General features: G+C 44.4%; 2 protein-coding genes across 2 annotated transcripts; both read right to left on the bottom strand.

The window, feature by feature from the left end:
• Positions 1-3,214: 3,214 nt before the first annotated feature.
• On the bottom strand, positions 3,215-6,756 carry LOC111844462 (uncharacterized). The gene is made up of 6 exons (XM_023812955.2): positions 6,558-6,756; positions 5,917-5,992; positions 4,342-4,686; positions 3,914-4,249; positions 3,435-3,734; positions 3,215-3,323 (listed from the first exon to the last, which is right to left on the bottom strand). Exons 2-6 carry the CDS (start codon positions 5,942-5,944, stop codon positions 3,250-3,252), a joined length of 1,083 nt encoding a protein of 360 aa, XP_023668723.1. The 5' UTR covers positions 5,945-5,992; positions 6,558-6,756; the 3' UTR covers positions 3,215-3,249.
• Positions 6,757-7,362: 606 nt separating this feature from the next.
• nccrp1 (P1, F-box associated domain containing) lies at positions 7,363-12,338 on the bottom strand. The gene is made up of 6 exons (XM_023812959.2): positions 12,012-12,338; positions 11,437-11,517; positions 11,249-11,345; positions 9,159-9,254; positions 8,933-9,071; positions 7,363-7,863 (listed from the first exon to the last, which is right to left on the bottom strand). Exons 1-6 carry the CDS (start codon positions 12,157-12,159, stop codon positions 7,714-7,716), a joined length of 711 nt encoding a protein of 236 aa, XP_023668727.1. The 5' UTR covers positions 12,160-12,338; the 3' UTR covers positions 7,363-7,713.
• Positions 12,339-14,664: the final 2,326 nt, after the last annotated feature.

Genomic DNA, 14,664 nt, shown 5'->3' with positions numbered 1-14,664 from the left:
CTATATTCTGCTTTTTAACCAGTGAACAGCATTCTGAGTTTTTTTAAGCTCAGAATGCTGCCCAAGGTTATATTATCATTGATCAGTAGTTTTATTTACCGTTTACTAATTGTCTGTGCATAACATGTTATTATGGTAATTAGAAAGGAATTTCATCTTCATTAAGCACACCTTAAACGTAGTCCAGTTTCAGAAAAATTTGGTTTACTTCAATTTCACATGAAGGGGACTTTTGCTAACTTGCGGCTATAATTCTAGGCGAGTTTGGTGCTGTTCTCGCGACGTTACGGCTAAACAGCAATCATTAACCACACCTGGAGGAGAATGACGTTCATTAGACATTGCAGTCGTGGTTGTATTATTGTTACAGTCACCATATCGTAGGCAAATGTGTGGTAATGAACTTTACTTTCTGTATCAATGTGTGTTTCTGTGTGGGATGCATGCGTGTGGTGTTATATTCTCATAAGATATACGAACTATATCGGCAAAGAGAATGCTGCAGCATTTAACATGAAACACTATACTTGGGGGACACAAAAATGTAGTACAGATGCTCCTCTACTTACGGACTTTCAACTTACGAACGTTCAGACATACGAACGAAGAGGACTGTAAGTCCAAATTGTGTTCATTGGGCTCTCGTTTCCTGTCCGCAACATCAATTTCTTTTTCTGCGCAACAATTCCACCTAGTACGTATGACATCTGTCTGCTACTCCCGCCGCACAGCAGCGTAGCGTGCATACTCCCAGCATCCTAGTTCTTTGCACTTGCGTATACCCTTAAAATGATGTCAAATAACGACTTACGAGCATTTTAAGTTACAAATGGCCGTTCAGAATGTAACTCATTCCTAAATAGACGAGCGTCTGTATTGTGCTATTACTTATGTATTAATTAAGCACAAACTAAGTCTTAGTTACATACTGATCTCATATTCATTTACCATTAATGACACATCTATTGCCTAAAGAAATTACTATATTTTATTATACCTGTTATGTAAACTTGCAAACTACTGAAGGAACAAGTAATGAATAATACGATTGAAATACTGATCTCATGTTTGTTCATCATTAATGAATCATGACGCATCTTATATCTCAAATAGTGCCCATGTTTGTTCATGATTTGTACTCCAGTAGTTACTGCTATGTATTTTTGCCCCCTTAAGTAATGTTTTACCAAAAAATGAAACGAGGTTCCAAAAGCTGTCACTCCCGTACTGTGTTCAGATAATAATCTGCACGCTTTTTAGAAAACAAACAAGAATATTAAACAGAATTCTGTGGGAGGCCTTAAGTAGGGGCTGGGTGGCGATCTCGGTGGCGACCGTTGCAACTTCCTTTTGAAACTCTAGAAAGATGTACATCTAATCTCAGGAAGATGCAGCTATCAGGCTACGCCCTAACCACAGCGCTACCCTGGGCAGGTCCCACCGCGGGTGTGCAAGGGGCAAATGAAGGCAGGCCCGTTCTAACTGCCATCTTAGGCCAAGTGCAGTCTGTCCATGATGTGAATGTCAGGCAGGTGCCCAACCTCCTTTAGAGTGAGACCTACTTCTACAATGAGTCACCTGGGGAGCTGTGTGTCTGATACGTCCCCTTGTCAGCAGCCGTGGCATTAGCCACGCAGGACATGCATTCCGTGGTTATCAAACTCACTGCTCCACTGCTTTTAATGGTTATTTCTGATGACTTTGGCTTCACTCTCCTCCAGCCTCACCAGTTTTTATCAGTCTGTGTGCTGCCCCAGGAGGGGAAACAGGACCCTGGGTTTTTATAAGCTAATTCTAAGGAGGCAGGAAAGTCTGTCATTCTGACATCACTGCGCAGCTCCGATCACGTCATGGCACATCTCACCCCAAACTACAGATTTGACTCTGACAAGCCAGTCCTATGGTGCCCCGGGGCCCCCAGCCTTACGAGGGCTGAGGGGATTTCAGGCCACTCACTGCCCCCTGCCACCTGCGGAACATACTCACCTCCCTGGGACTTTCCATCAAAGATACCAAAGCCAAGGTCTCCTGCCCTGCTCTGCCTCCCTGCGCGCCTGACCAGGTCAGGACAGAGCAGCACAGGCAGACCTGCTTGGTCTGACAGAACCAGCAGCTGGTGTTGACCACACGTACAGGGGCTGACACAGGGGCTGACACAGGGGCTGACAGACACAGGGTCCTACGCAGGGAGCTACGTGGGGGCTGACACAGGGGCTGAGGCAGGGAGCTACGTGGGGGCTGACACAGGGTCCTATGCAGGGAGCTTCGTAGGGGCTGACACAGGGACTGACACAGGGTCCTACGCAGGGAGCTACGTGGGGGCTGACGCAGGGGCTGACGCAGGGAGCTACGTGGGGGCTGACACAGGGTCCTACGCAGGGAGCTACGTGGGGGCTGACACAGGGTCCTACGCAGGGAGCTACGTGGGGGCTGACACAGGGGCTGACACAGGGTCCTACGCAGGGAGCTACGTGGGGGCTGACACAGGGTCCTACGCAGGGAGCTACGTGGGGGCTGACACAGGGGCTGACGCAGGGAGCTACGTGGGGGCTGACACAGGGGCTGACACAGGGTCCTACGCAGGGAGCTACGTGGTGGCGGTGCACCTGGCTAACCAGGACCCTGCCTGGGAAATAATTAGATTTTGTTTTCTAATTTTGATACTTTATTATAGAGATAAATAGTAACTGACATAAGTTGTTTCCTTTTATCTGATTATCTGCCCACTTCCTTTGCCCCTTCCTCATCTCAAAAGCAAGAGCAGTTCTGGTTTATTGTCACATGATTTATTGTCAGAGGGTTTTGGGCGGATGGAGGAAGTACCCAGGCACAGAACTGTCAATTTGGTGCTGTGTCTAGTCCTACAGTATTGTGTCTGCAGAAGGTGGCCCAGACCTGGACGACATCCTGTGACATCCATACTCCCTTAAAGGGGCAGTTCACACCGAATCTGAAAAATGATGCGCTTTCGAGGGGCCTTAGTGCTATCTATCCATCTAGCTCCCTGGCACAAAATGCCTTGGTGTTCCCGTCACCAGTTTGCCATCAGAGAGGGCACCAACAAGGACCGAGTGAGATACTGTCAAGGCTAGGGACGCACGCGCTAGGGTGTGGCGGGACGGTTTTCCCAGAGACGCGGTCAAGGCTGTGGACGGAAATGCTAGGGTGTGGGTCTGCAGATATTTCGAATGCAATTTCAAACACCCTTATGTGCTTGTATTTGAGGAATGTTTTTCCTTTTCATTTTTATTAAAATGCATACAAAAGTACAACCATACCCACAATCAGAGCTGTAACTGGCAACGTCAGCCAACTTCGTGATTCTGTGAAGACAAAGAAAAGCTCTGTGTCACACTCACTGAGGGGCTTCAGTTACCCTCCATAATAATATCACAATGAAAAAGAGCAAGCAGTTAACGGTGTTACACACGTACCTGTGTGGCCCTCCATCACGCTCAGAGAGACAGCGACGACGGTTCGGTTAGTCTGAATGTCCTGCACTGTGTACAGCCCCTCATCGGCTGACGTAATACTGTCCAAGAACAAAGTACTATTCTGGACGAAAGCTTTCCGACTGCAATTCGCATTCCACTGGGCTTGGTCATTATGTATGGAGCACAGAATCACTGGATGGCCAGAACCTGCCTTGGAGAACTGGAGCCTCGCTGGTTTCTCGGTGTAAAGCGGCAGGTGGAGAGTCTCTCCCAGAGACAACGAAATGTTGGCTGTATAAGCTGAAGGAAAGAGAATCAACTGTCCAGTGAATCTCAAAGACATATCTGCCATTTCTGTACCACTCTAATCCCAAAATGGCCCTAACATGGGGAAATCTGAAGCATGACATCACAGAATTAATCTACTCGCGGAACCAGGGCAGTTATGCAGTGAGACGTGCAGAGATGCACGTTCTTACCTGTAACCGCGACCGTGACTCTGGCAGGGTCTCCGTCTTCAGGGTGGTCGTTCAGCTCATAAGAGCAGGAATAAACTCCCTCATCGGCGAGACGGACACTTTGCACGGTGAGCGACAGGTCCCCCTGCCTGATCCGGTCTAGCGACACAGAGCTTCGGTTTCGCTGTTCCGAACCATAAGTCACCTTTCCCGATTTCATCTGCAGGACGTCCTGTTGGCCTTTCTTCCACTGAAGAGATATGGCATCCTGGCTTTTCTGCCTGTATATGTGGGCGTAGCAGGGCAGGGTGACAGACTGTCCCACCGTGACGGAGAGAGGGGCTGGAACAGGAGGGGCTGAGAAAGAAAGAGACATGCAGAGAGATGTGAACCAGAGAATACAGATTTAAAAATCATGGAATTAATCCAATTAGTGCAAATGATTTTACCTAATACTTTAAGATGGACACTTCCAAGAAATGTTTGATCTGTTCCACCTCTATTCCACACACATTCATACATGTCACCATCGTTGTAGCGTGTGGGGTACAAGGTTAGTGTGAAGTCTCCTTCTTGGAACTTCTTGATGTCAACCTGTACTCTGCCCTCAAACCCAGGGCCAATCCTGACCTCTGTTGCATCGTACTCAACCACTATCTGATCTTGGGTCTTCCATGTGACGCTCTTCGGCTCAGTAGTGAACGCATCTCCATATCCTGATCCTTTGCAGTGTAGAGCAGCCTTGTCTCCAAGAGAGACCTCAATGGTTTGACCTGAAGTCACCATAAGAAGACCTGAAATGGCAGTGACACCGAGGCTGAGAAACAGCAAGAAATAACCCAGCAGTCATAGTTTCCATTCTATGAAAAGATGACTTAATAGAACATTGACTCAGCACATACAGTCATTGACAAAAGTCTTGTCACATAAGGACATAGTAACTTAAAAAGGCATATAACTTTATTTCTAATCAATCAATTGTTACAATGAATGGATCAATTTAATGCCAAGGGCTTTCATATTAATAACTGGGTGCAAAATGAAACAGTCAAAAAGTGTCCTGATGTTCACAGCTTGTTAAAGTCCAAAACACCTGTTTTTGCAAGGACAAAAGTCTTGTCATGTCTTTTAATTATTCAACCAATCACAAATTAGAGGTTCACCTTTGACAAATATTGTAATTAACATAATCCCAGGTGTGTATAAAAAGAACCCCAGCACACCAGACCTTCACTTGAAGTGCAGCCTGGCTTCTGAAAACATGCCAAAGATTCAACCACAGACCAAGTCTGCTGCTGAGGTGACAGACATCGTTAATGTATCCAAACATCAAGTGGAGAGGATTAAAAAAAGATATAAAGAAACTGGTGATGTTCATGACAAGCCCAGGTCAGGCAGACCCTGTAAGACAACTCTTTGAGAGGACCGTTTGTTGCTTCGAAAGTCCAGGGCCAACCCTTTTTCAACTGCAGCAGAGCTACATCAGAACTGGTCACCAGAAACCGCTGTGTCTACAAGAACAGATTCTCGAATTCTCGCACGCAGTGGTCTCCATGGTCAAATTAGTGCTCAGAAACCAGCATTAACAAGAACACAACAAAAAAAGCATGTTGAATTTGCCAAGGCCCACAGCTTGCAGCAAGGATGGACAGAGGCAAAGTGGCAGAAGGTTGATTTTTGTCCAGGCAAAAGTTGACCTTTCTGTCCTAATTACATGACAAAACTCAATGAATGATGCAAAACTTTATTTTGGTATAATAAGCATAATCTAGAGGGCTTTGCCTTTTCTCATAAGCCATTTCTGATTCCAACTGATTAACTACAGGTCAAGTTATTATTTGTTGTTCCTACAACTTGGTTAAGCGACAAGACTTTTGTCAGGCACTGTAAGAACCCACAGAAGTACGCTTTCAATTGCTTACGTTTTCACATGCTTCCCCAATAAAGTGCGTGGTATATTTATCATTAAAACACATACAGTAATACGGATAAAAACAGCGAATTCGATAATATGCATAACTTACAGCAGGAGAAGAGCATCCATGTCGCCATCGCTGTGCAGCTTCGATGCAGGGGAAATGAACTTCTATTTGGAAACTCCTACTTACAGGAAAAAGTGCACGGTTAGAACAAAAGCCCCTTCAGAAGTTATCTACTATCTAGTGCGAAGTGTCGTCTTCTTCGTGTTATTGCCTGAACAGGTTTGTGGTTTCTTGGTTCATGAGCCTTGCTTCGGAATCGCTTTTCAGAGTTTCATTCATATGCTTTCTAGGCTGGCGAAGGTACCGCAATTATGTCTCCGGAACGCGACATAAATGGGGAATCCCGCTGCGCAACTTAAGCGGAGTGCCGTCGAGTATAATACACCGTGAGAAGGTCTTACAGCGTAGACCTGCTTTGGGGGCACAGTATCTGCACCCCAAAGCCTAGAACAACTCCTGTTTTTTTGTTATTCGGGCAGCTATTTCTCCCTAAATCTGCGGAGACTTGCTTGCCAGCTCTCACGCATCAGGAGCGACACGATTTCTGACTCAAGGTCACGCAAGAAATCTAACGGTAAATCTATATTATTCTCTTATAACAATTAAAATTGGCGATATCAAAAATGTTGAGGTAGTTTGCAAACCCTGTAGACTATTTACAAGGAAATAAAAATCGTACATACATGTAAATGTGTGTGCAAACATCTCGACTTGAGTATCTCGCCAGCGGACCAAAGTTATCAGCTCTGAACTTCCCGTTTCAGACGTGAATGAATCAATGCAGTTAAATCGGAAGGGGGGGCTGACCGCTGGATGGCTGCAGAATGACTCTTGGCCATTGCGATACAGGAAGTATTTAAAAAGCTGCATACTTCATGTTTAGTTCCTAGATAAATACACTGTCACAAGGAAACGGGGGCCTGCAAGAAACACAGATTGGACTTTTAACAAACCACCTCGTGTCACCAAGTCAAGCCAAAATCTCCAGCCCAAGTTCTGCTTAAAATCCATCCAATGGAAGCTGAAAACAGTCTGATATTTTTAATTTATTTCAAATGGTTTATTGAGACATAGAATACTTCATGAACAAAGACTGAATGTAGGATGTAAGTGGGGGGGGGGGATTTAGGAGGGAATGGCTCATGAAGAAAGGAAAGTGAGACATGAGCTGAGCTAACAAAAGACATCCGGTGAGCACATGCAAGGACATCATCTGCAGAAATGGCTGCTGGTTTGTGAAGGAGGCTCTTCTGCTCTGCATGCGGGAACCTTCTCCTACCCTAAGGGCTCTGCAGGTTATTTACACCCGTCAAAAAATTTTTATTTATTTTTTTCCTGCCACAGTTGTCACCTGGCTGTCTTTCTTCCTTTAATGTCCCTTTTATTCTGTATAAATGATACAACACACCCATTTAAAGCATATTGTGGTGTCACTGCTGTGAAAGAAATAAATGGACTTGAATTCCATACATAAGTCGAGGACTTAAGAAAGTCAGTCATGGGTCCAACTTTATTCCCTGCAGTTATTTTAATGTCACAAAAATTCTGCACATTTATGCTGAATTAGATATTTTCATCTGAGCTCCACTGCTGTAAAAGCAAAGTCACAGCAAAGTCACAGCAAAGGCACAGGCATCTTACCGTTACACATCAGTCATGACAGGCATTTGGTTTGGATTAAGGCTGAATGAAAAACACACACATTTCATTTAAAGCCTGAGGGATGTGAGAACCCTCCATAAGTGTTAATCTGATAGTCTATGTTGAAAAAGGAGAAATTAGCAACAACATGCAAGTGTGACAGAAGCCGTCTTCAGTGCGTGGTGACAGAAGCCGTCTTCAGTGCGTGGTGGACCTAGTGGGCCTGACGATGACGGAGCTGCCTGTGACACGGGTGGCATGAAACTGCACCATGTTCATGTTCTTCATCTTGTGGAGAAAGTGAACCTGCCTGACACCTGGCCCATAGCTGGAGAAGACATGTGTCACCTGTACAGAGAGACACAGACGGCAGGCAAAGGTTACAGCTACAAATCCCTATAGCATGAGAAAAAGTGCACGAATACAGACGAGTGTGATAGATATGGTACGGAAAAACATGCTTGTGGTTTGAACACTGCCCAACGCGTCAGGTGTGACTCATTCTTTGTCCGCTGTTACACAGTTGTTGTTAATAACATTTCCTGAAATGGCTAAGTAACCTGTTTGAGGTCTGGATGTGGATCCATCTATGCCACTGAATGATAGCTTTATACTAAACTTCTTTAGGCTTTACTCTGGTTTGCTTCTGAATTCGTTACGAACAGAGCATTTATAAATATTTCACTTGTGTTCAATCAGGTTGTCGCTTTGGGCAACATGAACAGCTGGTTAATGTCAAGAAAAAAGAAAAAAAAAAAGCCCGTTATGACGCAACGTTTAACATGCCATATTTTTAAACTAATACATTTACAGTATTTTTACAGAAGCAAGCAAGTGTCTCAAGATTTGCTATGAAACACAGAGCTCCCTGAAAAAGTCCATTGACAAGAAGTGTCACAAAAACACCTGGTGTTTCATGTTACTGTAAAAATCTTACTATTAAAAAAGCACCCAGTGAGACTGCTTGCCAATGAACTGAACTCCGATCGGCTCTTTTAGAACCATCACAAGCATCTGAAGACTCCATGTGCACGTCACTCCCCCCCCCCCCCCCGAAAATTTTGAATTTGTTATCTGCTGGGGTGTACATGTGTATGTACATTTAATTATGCATGTATGAGTTACTAAATTGTTTGCATGTCATCTGCGACTTTTGCAAAACTCCCAAAAGCCCGCAAGAGTTTCTTATGCTATGCAATACGTCTTAACCACGGTGGATGAAACTGCTCGACTGTGATAAACATACTGCATATGACATATGGACTGTGATATATATCCTGTGTGTTATATATACCTAACATATACACATCAGCCCTCGTGACAACAGGTCACAAGCAGCTCCTCTTTCCTCAAACCCAGAGCAATGGCTCAGTCAGCTAGTGAATCCGCTACTTTCTCAGAAGCGCAAAGGCATCACCTGCTTCCAGGTGTGGGAGTCGTTACTTTGACCGCCTTCTGGCGTGAACACGTGCTCCTTAATCACCGTCTGACCATCTGCTCCCAGCAGCGTCACCTTCAGCACATAGACAGGCTCGCGGATCTGGCTCTGCTCGTACCTGCGCAGGGCGGGATCCACCGTCAGGGGAGAAACGCAGCAGCTTTGCACGGAACGCAGCACCGGCGATGTGACGCAGAGAGATTACCAGTCCTCGATGGCTATATCCGGCTGAAAGTCGTCCAGAAGTTCATCCCAAAATCCCTCCGCTTTCAGGTCCACTTTCTGCTCCAGGGTGAACCAGCTGTGGAGGAAGAGCGGCGCAGACGGCAAGAACCGGCTCATCAAATCCGGCCACATTTACACTCATTACACTTTGTGTTATTATACGCTTATATCAAGTCACAAAATCATGTTATGCCAACCTATGCTGATGATGAAAATATTACTACAAGCTACAATATCTAATGATAAAAATAAATAAAAAACTACAAGTAAAGACCACTTACCACCAAGCAGATTTGATGGTTTGCTTTCAGGAATATAGGTCTGCACTTATTGTCTGCTTGGAAGAATGGCTTCTGGTAATATTTTGACAAATCTAAATTATATTGGAGTTGTACAGCTTTGCCTCAACTGTATCAATGTGTGTGTGTGTCTCAAAGGAGTGGAAATATGAAAATTAGTGTTCCTGTGTACTGGTGCAAATATAAAGTATCATCATTTCAATATGACTATATTAAAAGAACAGTAATATTCTGTCCTGTCCCATAACTGAATACAAAGAGAACCACTGATAAATCTGACCAGTGTTCACATCGGGGGGGTCATCAGAACAATTATATCAGCCCTATGGGACCTAAGGCAGCACAGGGCACACGGCTGCTGTGCAAACTGCAGGGGACGCCAGCTCACTGCAGGGGACGCACGCGCAGACGCACACACATACTCATATCTTTGAGGGGACCATCCATTCATTCATTACCATGGGCATAACCCTAATCACAACGATGACGACCTTAACCCCAAACCCAGCCCTTACCTTAACCATAAGTAACCAACCAAAATACATTTTTCGATTGCATTCACAGATTTTTATAAAACTGAGGTTATCCAATTGGGGACCTGAAAAAGGCCCCCAAAAGTAAGGAAGTTTCAGGTTTTACCGCCCTTCTGGGACATTTTGGTCCCCAAGTGTGATCTATGAAAACCCAGGCACACGCTGGAGGGGTGAGAGCTACTCTGCCACGTCCAAGACCCAAGCCAACCTTGTTAACACACGTTCTATTGGAAGTTTCTATGGCTGCCTGACTGTTCAAAGCATGACAAGAGTTTAAAAACCCAAGAAAAGACTAATCAAGACCAGAGTGCAACAACATGGCAACGTGACTGCATCACACGCAGTGCAGTTAATGGTGATGTTTAGCACTCACTGCCAGCACAAAGCAGCAGTCTGACGCCCACGGAAATTCCAGCAGCATTTTCCAGTGGATTTTCAATCATTTGCCTGCAGGCGGCTTCACAAGGAAACAGAGCAGCAGATGCATGACGGGAATCTCCGTTTGACAGCCACAAGCATGCAAGTCAGCTATGAGACAGACCTTTCACTGGATTTCACTGATCACTGTTTTAGCTGAAATTGAAACAAGTGAAAACCTGCAGCTTGACTTAACTCTCCAGTTAATGTCCTTCCCAGTGTGGACATGATCCACGGGTGAGTTTCTTAATAGCATAGAACAATGACATGTTATTCATCCCACTTGGAAACTGGTTAGTTTTTGCATGTCCCATCTTGCTCCCCATGAAACACAAAGAGGGGTTCAGGCATGAGCAAGACAGACAGCGGCACTCGGCCCCCCCATCCTAATCCAGACAGCGGCACTCGGCCCCCCCATCCTAATCCAGACAGCGGCACTCGGCCCCCCCATCCTAATCCAGACAGCGGCACTCGGCCCCCCCATCCTAACCCAGACAGCGGCACTCGGCCCCCCCATCCTAACCCAGACAGCGGCACTCGGCCCCCCCATCCTAACCCAGACAGCGGCACTCGGCCCCCCCATCCTAACCCAGACAGCGGCACTCGGCCCCCCATCCTAACCCAGACAGCGGCACTCGGCCCGCATGCCCACTGGCCACATAATCCGCATTGTCCCTAGCATCAGTACAATGGGGTTGTGTGATGGACTAGGCACTAAAACACTGTCCTGCCACACACCACACATAATACAGAAATAGATTCTTGATCACAATTGATAACCAATTGGAAATCGACAAACATGGATTTATTAGCTGCCTCACCTGAACTGCGGTAAGTGACATATGACAGCGCCAGCAGGAATCCCACTGGTGTCGTAAGGGAGCGTTTCATTAGACTTCGTCCAATTACTGAAGTCACCTGACCAGCAAGGGGAGAATCATTTAGGGTAACCTCTGCTCTGGCATGCATAGCCCCGTTACCATATAGCAGCCATGGTGTCCTTCCCCACCTTCTGGTTCAAATCGGGGTGGTTCAGCTCCAAACATTCCTGCCAGCTCTCTCTCAGGAGGCGGCGTCTCGTGATCCAAACCTGCGGACCAAGTTATGCGTTACAGTTCTGACCAAAAGCTGCCGTTTTTAAAATGTTAAACACAAGGTGCCGCTAACACTTTCATACAACGGCTGTATCAACCGAACATGACACCTTTCCCCATTTCGGCCGCAAGTAATAAAGCGAAGGTACAATAGACGTGAAGGCGTCATCCGTTATAACACGAATTAGAAAATCGCATCAGTAACGGTTATATTTTCTATAATGTTTGCAGGAGCGAGTTAAACACAGAAATGACGGTGAGCAGGACTGCCAACTCTCAAGCAAGAAATCTTACGGAAAATCTATATTATTCCATTACAAACCTAAAATGAGCTACATCAGAAGCTTTGGGGCAGTTTGCAAACCCTATACAGACTATTTACAACATAATAAACTGCAACATGCATGTAAATGCGTGTGCAGACTCGTCTCGAAGTGAAAATCTCACTCCATGCAGCCAGCTGAACGTGACTGAGGTGCGATCGCAGTACCGAAAGGGGACGGGTTCTTCAGTAAGTTGCGTCCCAGGGGTTTCTTTTCATAGACGGATTTCCAGTCCACCGTGTCCGGCATCGGCAACTTGTTCTCCTCCAGCTTCAGCTCACTTCCGTATTTCTGCTTCCAGTCGTTCGCAGCCATTATGCAGCTCAGAGAATTTAGAGCGACGGAGAAACACAACTAGCACACAGCGAGTGACTTAAGACTTAACAGATACCATTAGTTACAGCTGTAATTAGAACACGGAAACACTCCACCCAGAACGGGACAGCGATGGCGAAACATCCGCGCGGCTCTTAAAGACACAGCGGCGCTCCCCGCTGCACGCAGTGATTAGGTAATCTAGCTGTATTCAATAGGAAGGTGTGTCGAGTTCTGTTAGTTATATTAATTAATAAATTATATGAGTATCTTAGTAATTATATGTGCTTGACGGCCTAATGCCTTGAGAAATCCTTGCAGTAATTATGAAAATTACTTGTTTATCTAATGATGACTAGATAAAGAATATCTCGTTTTCAGTTATCTTTTATGTATTGTATATTGAGTGGATGTACTATAAGACGGTTGGTCTTGTATATCACACATGTATTTCGGTTTCATGAAAATGCATGCAGTGACAATTCACAATATTACAGCAAATTCACAGCAACAATACAACTTACTAAACAAGTTCTGATCTGAGTGCAGAATGTTGCTTTTTAACCCAGTAAAACATAATAATACAATATTGGTAAACATTTAGGCAGTCTGCCTGTCGATGTAATATAGAAGATTATTTAATAAGGGTATGTAGGCTACTGAGTACAGCACACACTCCGCGTGCCCGTCTGTTCAAGCGTTATACAGTTTTTTTTTCTATAGACGTGAAAATGTCAATTTACTATAATAGCAGAGAAATCTTTATTTAACAATTAATTATCTTTGTTAAAATGCGTAAATTGGGACATAATATGTGAACTGGGGAACTTCCATAACATGCATGTGCAATCCCAGTCAGGGTACTCGGCTATGTCTGAATGCCCCCTCACCAATAACCGTGCCTTCAGTATGGAGGGAGATCGCAAAAAAACCTAACTATATAGGACTGTTTGCGCTTTAAAAATAATGGGCCATAATGATAGTTTGAAATTCTAAAGGGACCTGAATGAGCACGTCGCCTTTCCCACAGTGGCGCCTGTGTTAACACGACTTACACAAGTTACACAACGTTTTTGCAAAACCCTTGTGACAACATAAGCCTGTTGTAACGTTTCGATCCTGTGTAAAGTCATCGCCTCAGCAAACACCTTTTCGAAGTCCACCAATATAATACTGCCAGTCTGAGGACAGTGGACCCTTCAGAACTCTGCAGAAGCCTTTTAAAGTGTATCTCTATATAGGTGAGATACTTCACATGTAAAATGCATTGGCCATTGTACTGTTTCAGTTTATTTGGCAGGTGCTTTAATCCAAAGCAGTTTACAATTTAAAGCAGGGTCTGATGGTCCCTGGAGCAACTGGATGTTAGTGGTTTTCCTCGAGGGCTGAGATGTTACAGGCCAGGCCAAGGGGATTCATTTCTGTAGTAATTTAAAGCAAGAGAGCTTGCTAATGTGTGTTTTTAAGTGAGTACTGGTTGTGTACCAACCAGGAAGTGCAGTCTTCTCCAAGCAGGAGGTATGGGGGTTGTCATCCTGGTTGGGAGGGGGTGGGGATGGGGGCCACCACCATCTTTAAGGTAATAAGATAGTACCAGCTTTATGCACCTATATCATGTCAACCAGTATTCTTCTAAAGTTATTGATAATCATAATACAGTGTTGTTTTTCTTTTAATTATTTACAAGATAATTTTCTTAAGAAATCTTCTATTTCTAGAAACAGGCGACAGCATAGAAATCTTTTATTTCTAGAAACAGGTGACAGCATAGAAATCTTTTATTTCTAGAAACAGGTGACTGCATAGAAATCTTCTATTTCTAGAAAAAGGCGACAGCATAGAAATCTTTTATTTCTAGAAACAGGCGATAGCATAGAAATCTTTTATTTCTAGAAACAGGCGATAGCATAGAAATCTTTTATTTCTAGAAACAGGCGATAGCATAGAAATCTTTTATTTCTAGAAACAGGCGATAGCATAGCCCCCGGGCAGAGCTACACCCATATGATGAGGAAGTCGGGTTTTTTTGCTTGTTTTTCTTTCCCTTTTCTTTTCTGTGACCTTATATGTGCAGGACTGCACAGTTATGCATTCTGGGGTTTTTTGTTGTTTTGTGTGTTTGTTAGAGGTTTAGTTGTTAGAAAGTATTATTTTTCACTTATTCTTTTTGTGTTTTGTTGTGAGAAAATAAATCACAGGTTGACCTTTGAGCTGTTGACCTTCAGACCGTATCATCTTAAGTCATTTTAAGACAAATAATCTTACAACACGTTTGTTACCATCTTCATGTGGGTCTGTTGCATCGGCAGCATTCTGCGCCCTCAAGTTTTAATGTTCATTATCTGACCCCCCCCAAATAATACATTTGTTTTTTGGGACGTTTGCTGTTTAATACACTTGTTGTAATCCGATTGCCTGTGGTTGCTTTTTAAGATGTGGTTGCTAGTTAATTTATTATATGTTCTTGCCAAATAAAATGAGTTTTCTTTATAAACATAAGATCTG

This window comes from Paramormyrops kingsleyae, chromosome 19, assembly GCF_048594095.1.
Source record: "Paramormyrops kingsleyae isolate MSU_618 chromosome 19, PKINGS_0.4, whole genome shotgun sequence".
Lineage (NCBI taxonomy): Eukaryota > Metazoa > Chordata > Actinopteri > Osteoglossiformes > Mormyridae > Paramormyrops > Paramormyrops kingsleyae.
Note: the sequence above shows the minus strand (reverse complement) of the source record. Positions and strands in the feature narration are given on the sequence as shown.

Coding starts and splice junctions, on each gene's coding strand:
- nccrp1 (XM_023812959.2), bottom strand. CDS start 12,159: ATGGCTGCGAACGACTGGAAGCAGAAATACGGAAGTGAGCTGAAGCTG. Junction 11,346..11,436: donor ACCCCGATTTGAACCAGAAG/GTGGGGAAGGAC, acceptor CTTGCTGGTCAG/GTGACTTCAGTAATTGGACG. Junction 9,072..9,158: donor GATATAGCCATCGAGGACTG/GTAATCTCTCTG, acceptor CGCCCTGCGCAG/GTACGAGCAGAGCCAGATCC.
- LOC111844462 (XM_023812955.2), bottom strand. CDS start 5,944: ATGGCGACATGGATGCTCTTCTCCTGCT. Junction 4,687..5,916: donor ATGGATGCTCTTCTCCTGCT/GTAAGTTATGCA, acceptor CTGCCATTTCAG/GTCTTCTTATGGTGACTTCA. Junction 4,250..4,341: donor TGTCCATCTTAAAGTATTAG/GTAAAATCATTT, acceptor TTTCTTTCTCAG/CCCCTCCTGTTCCAGCCCCT.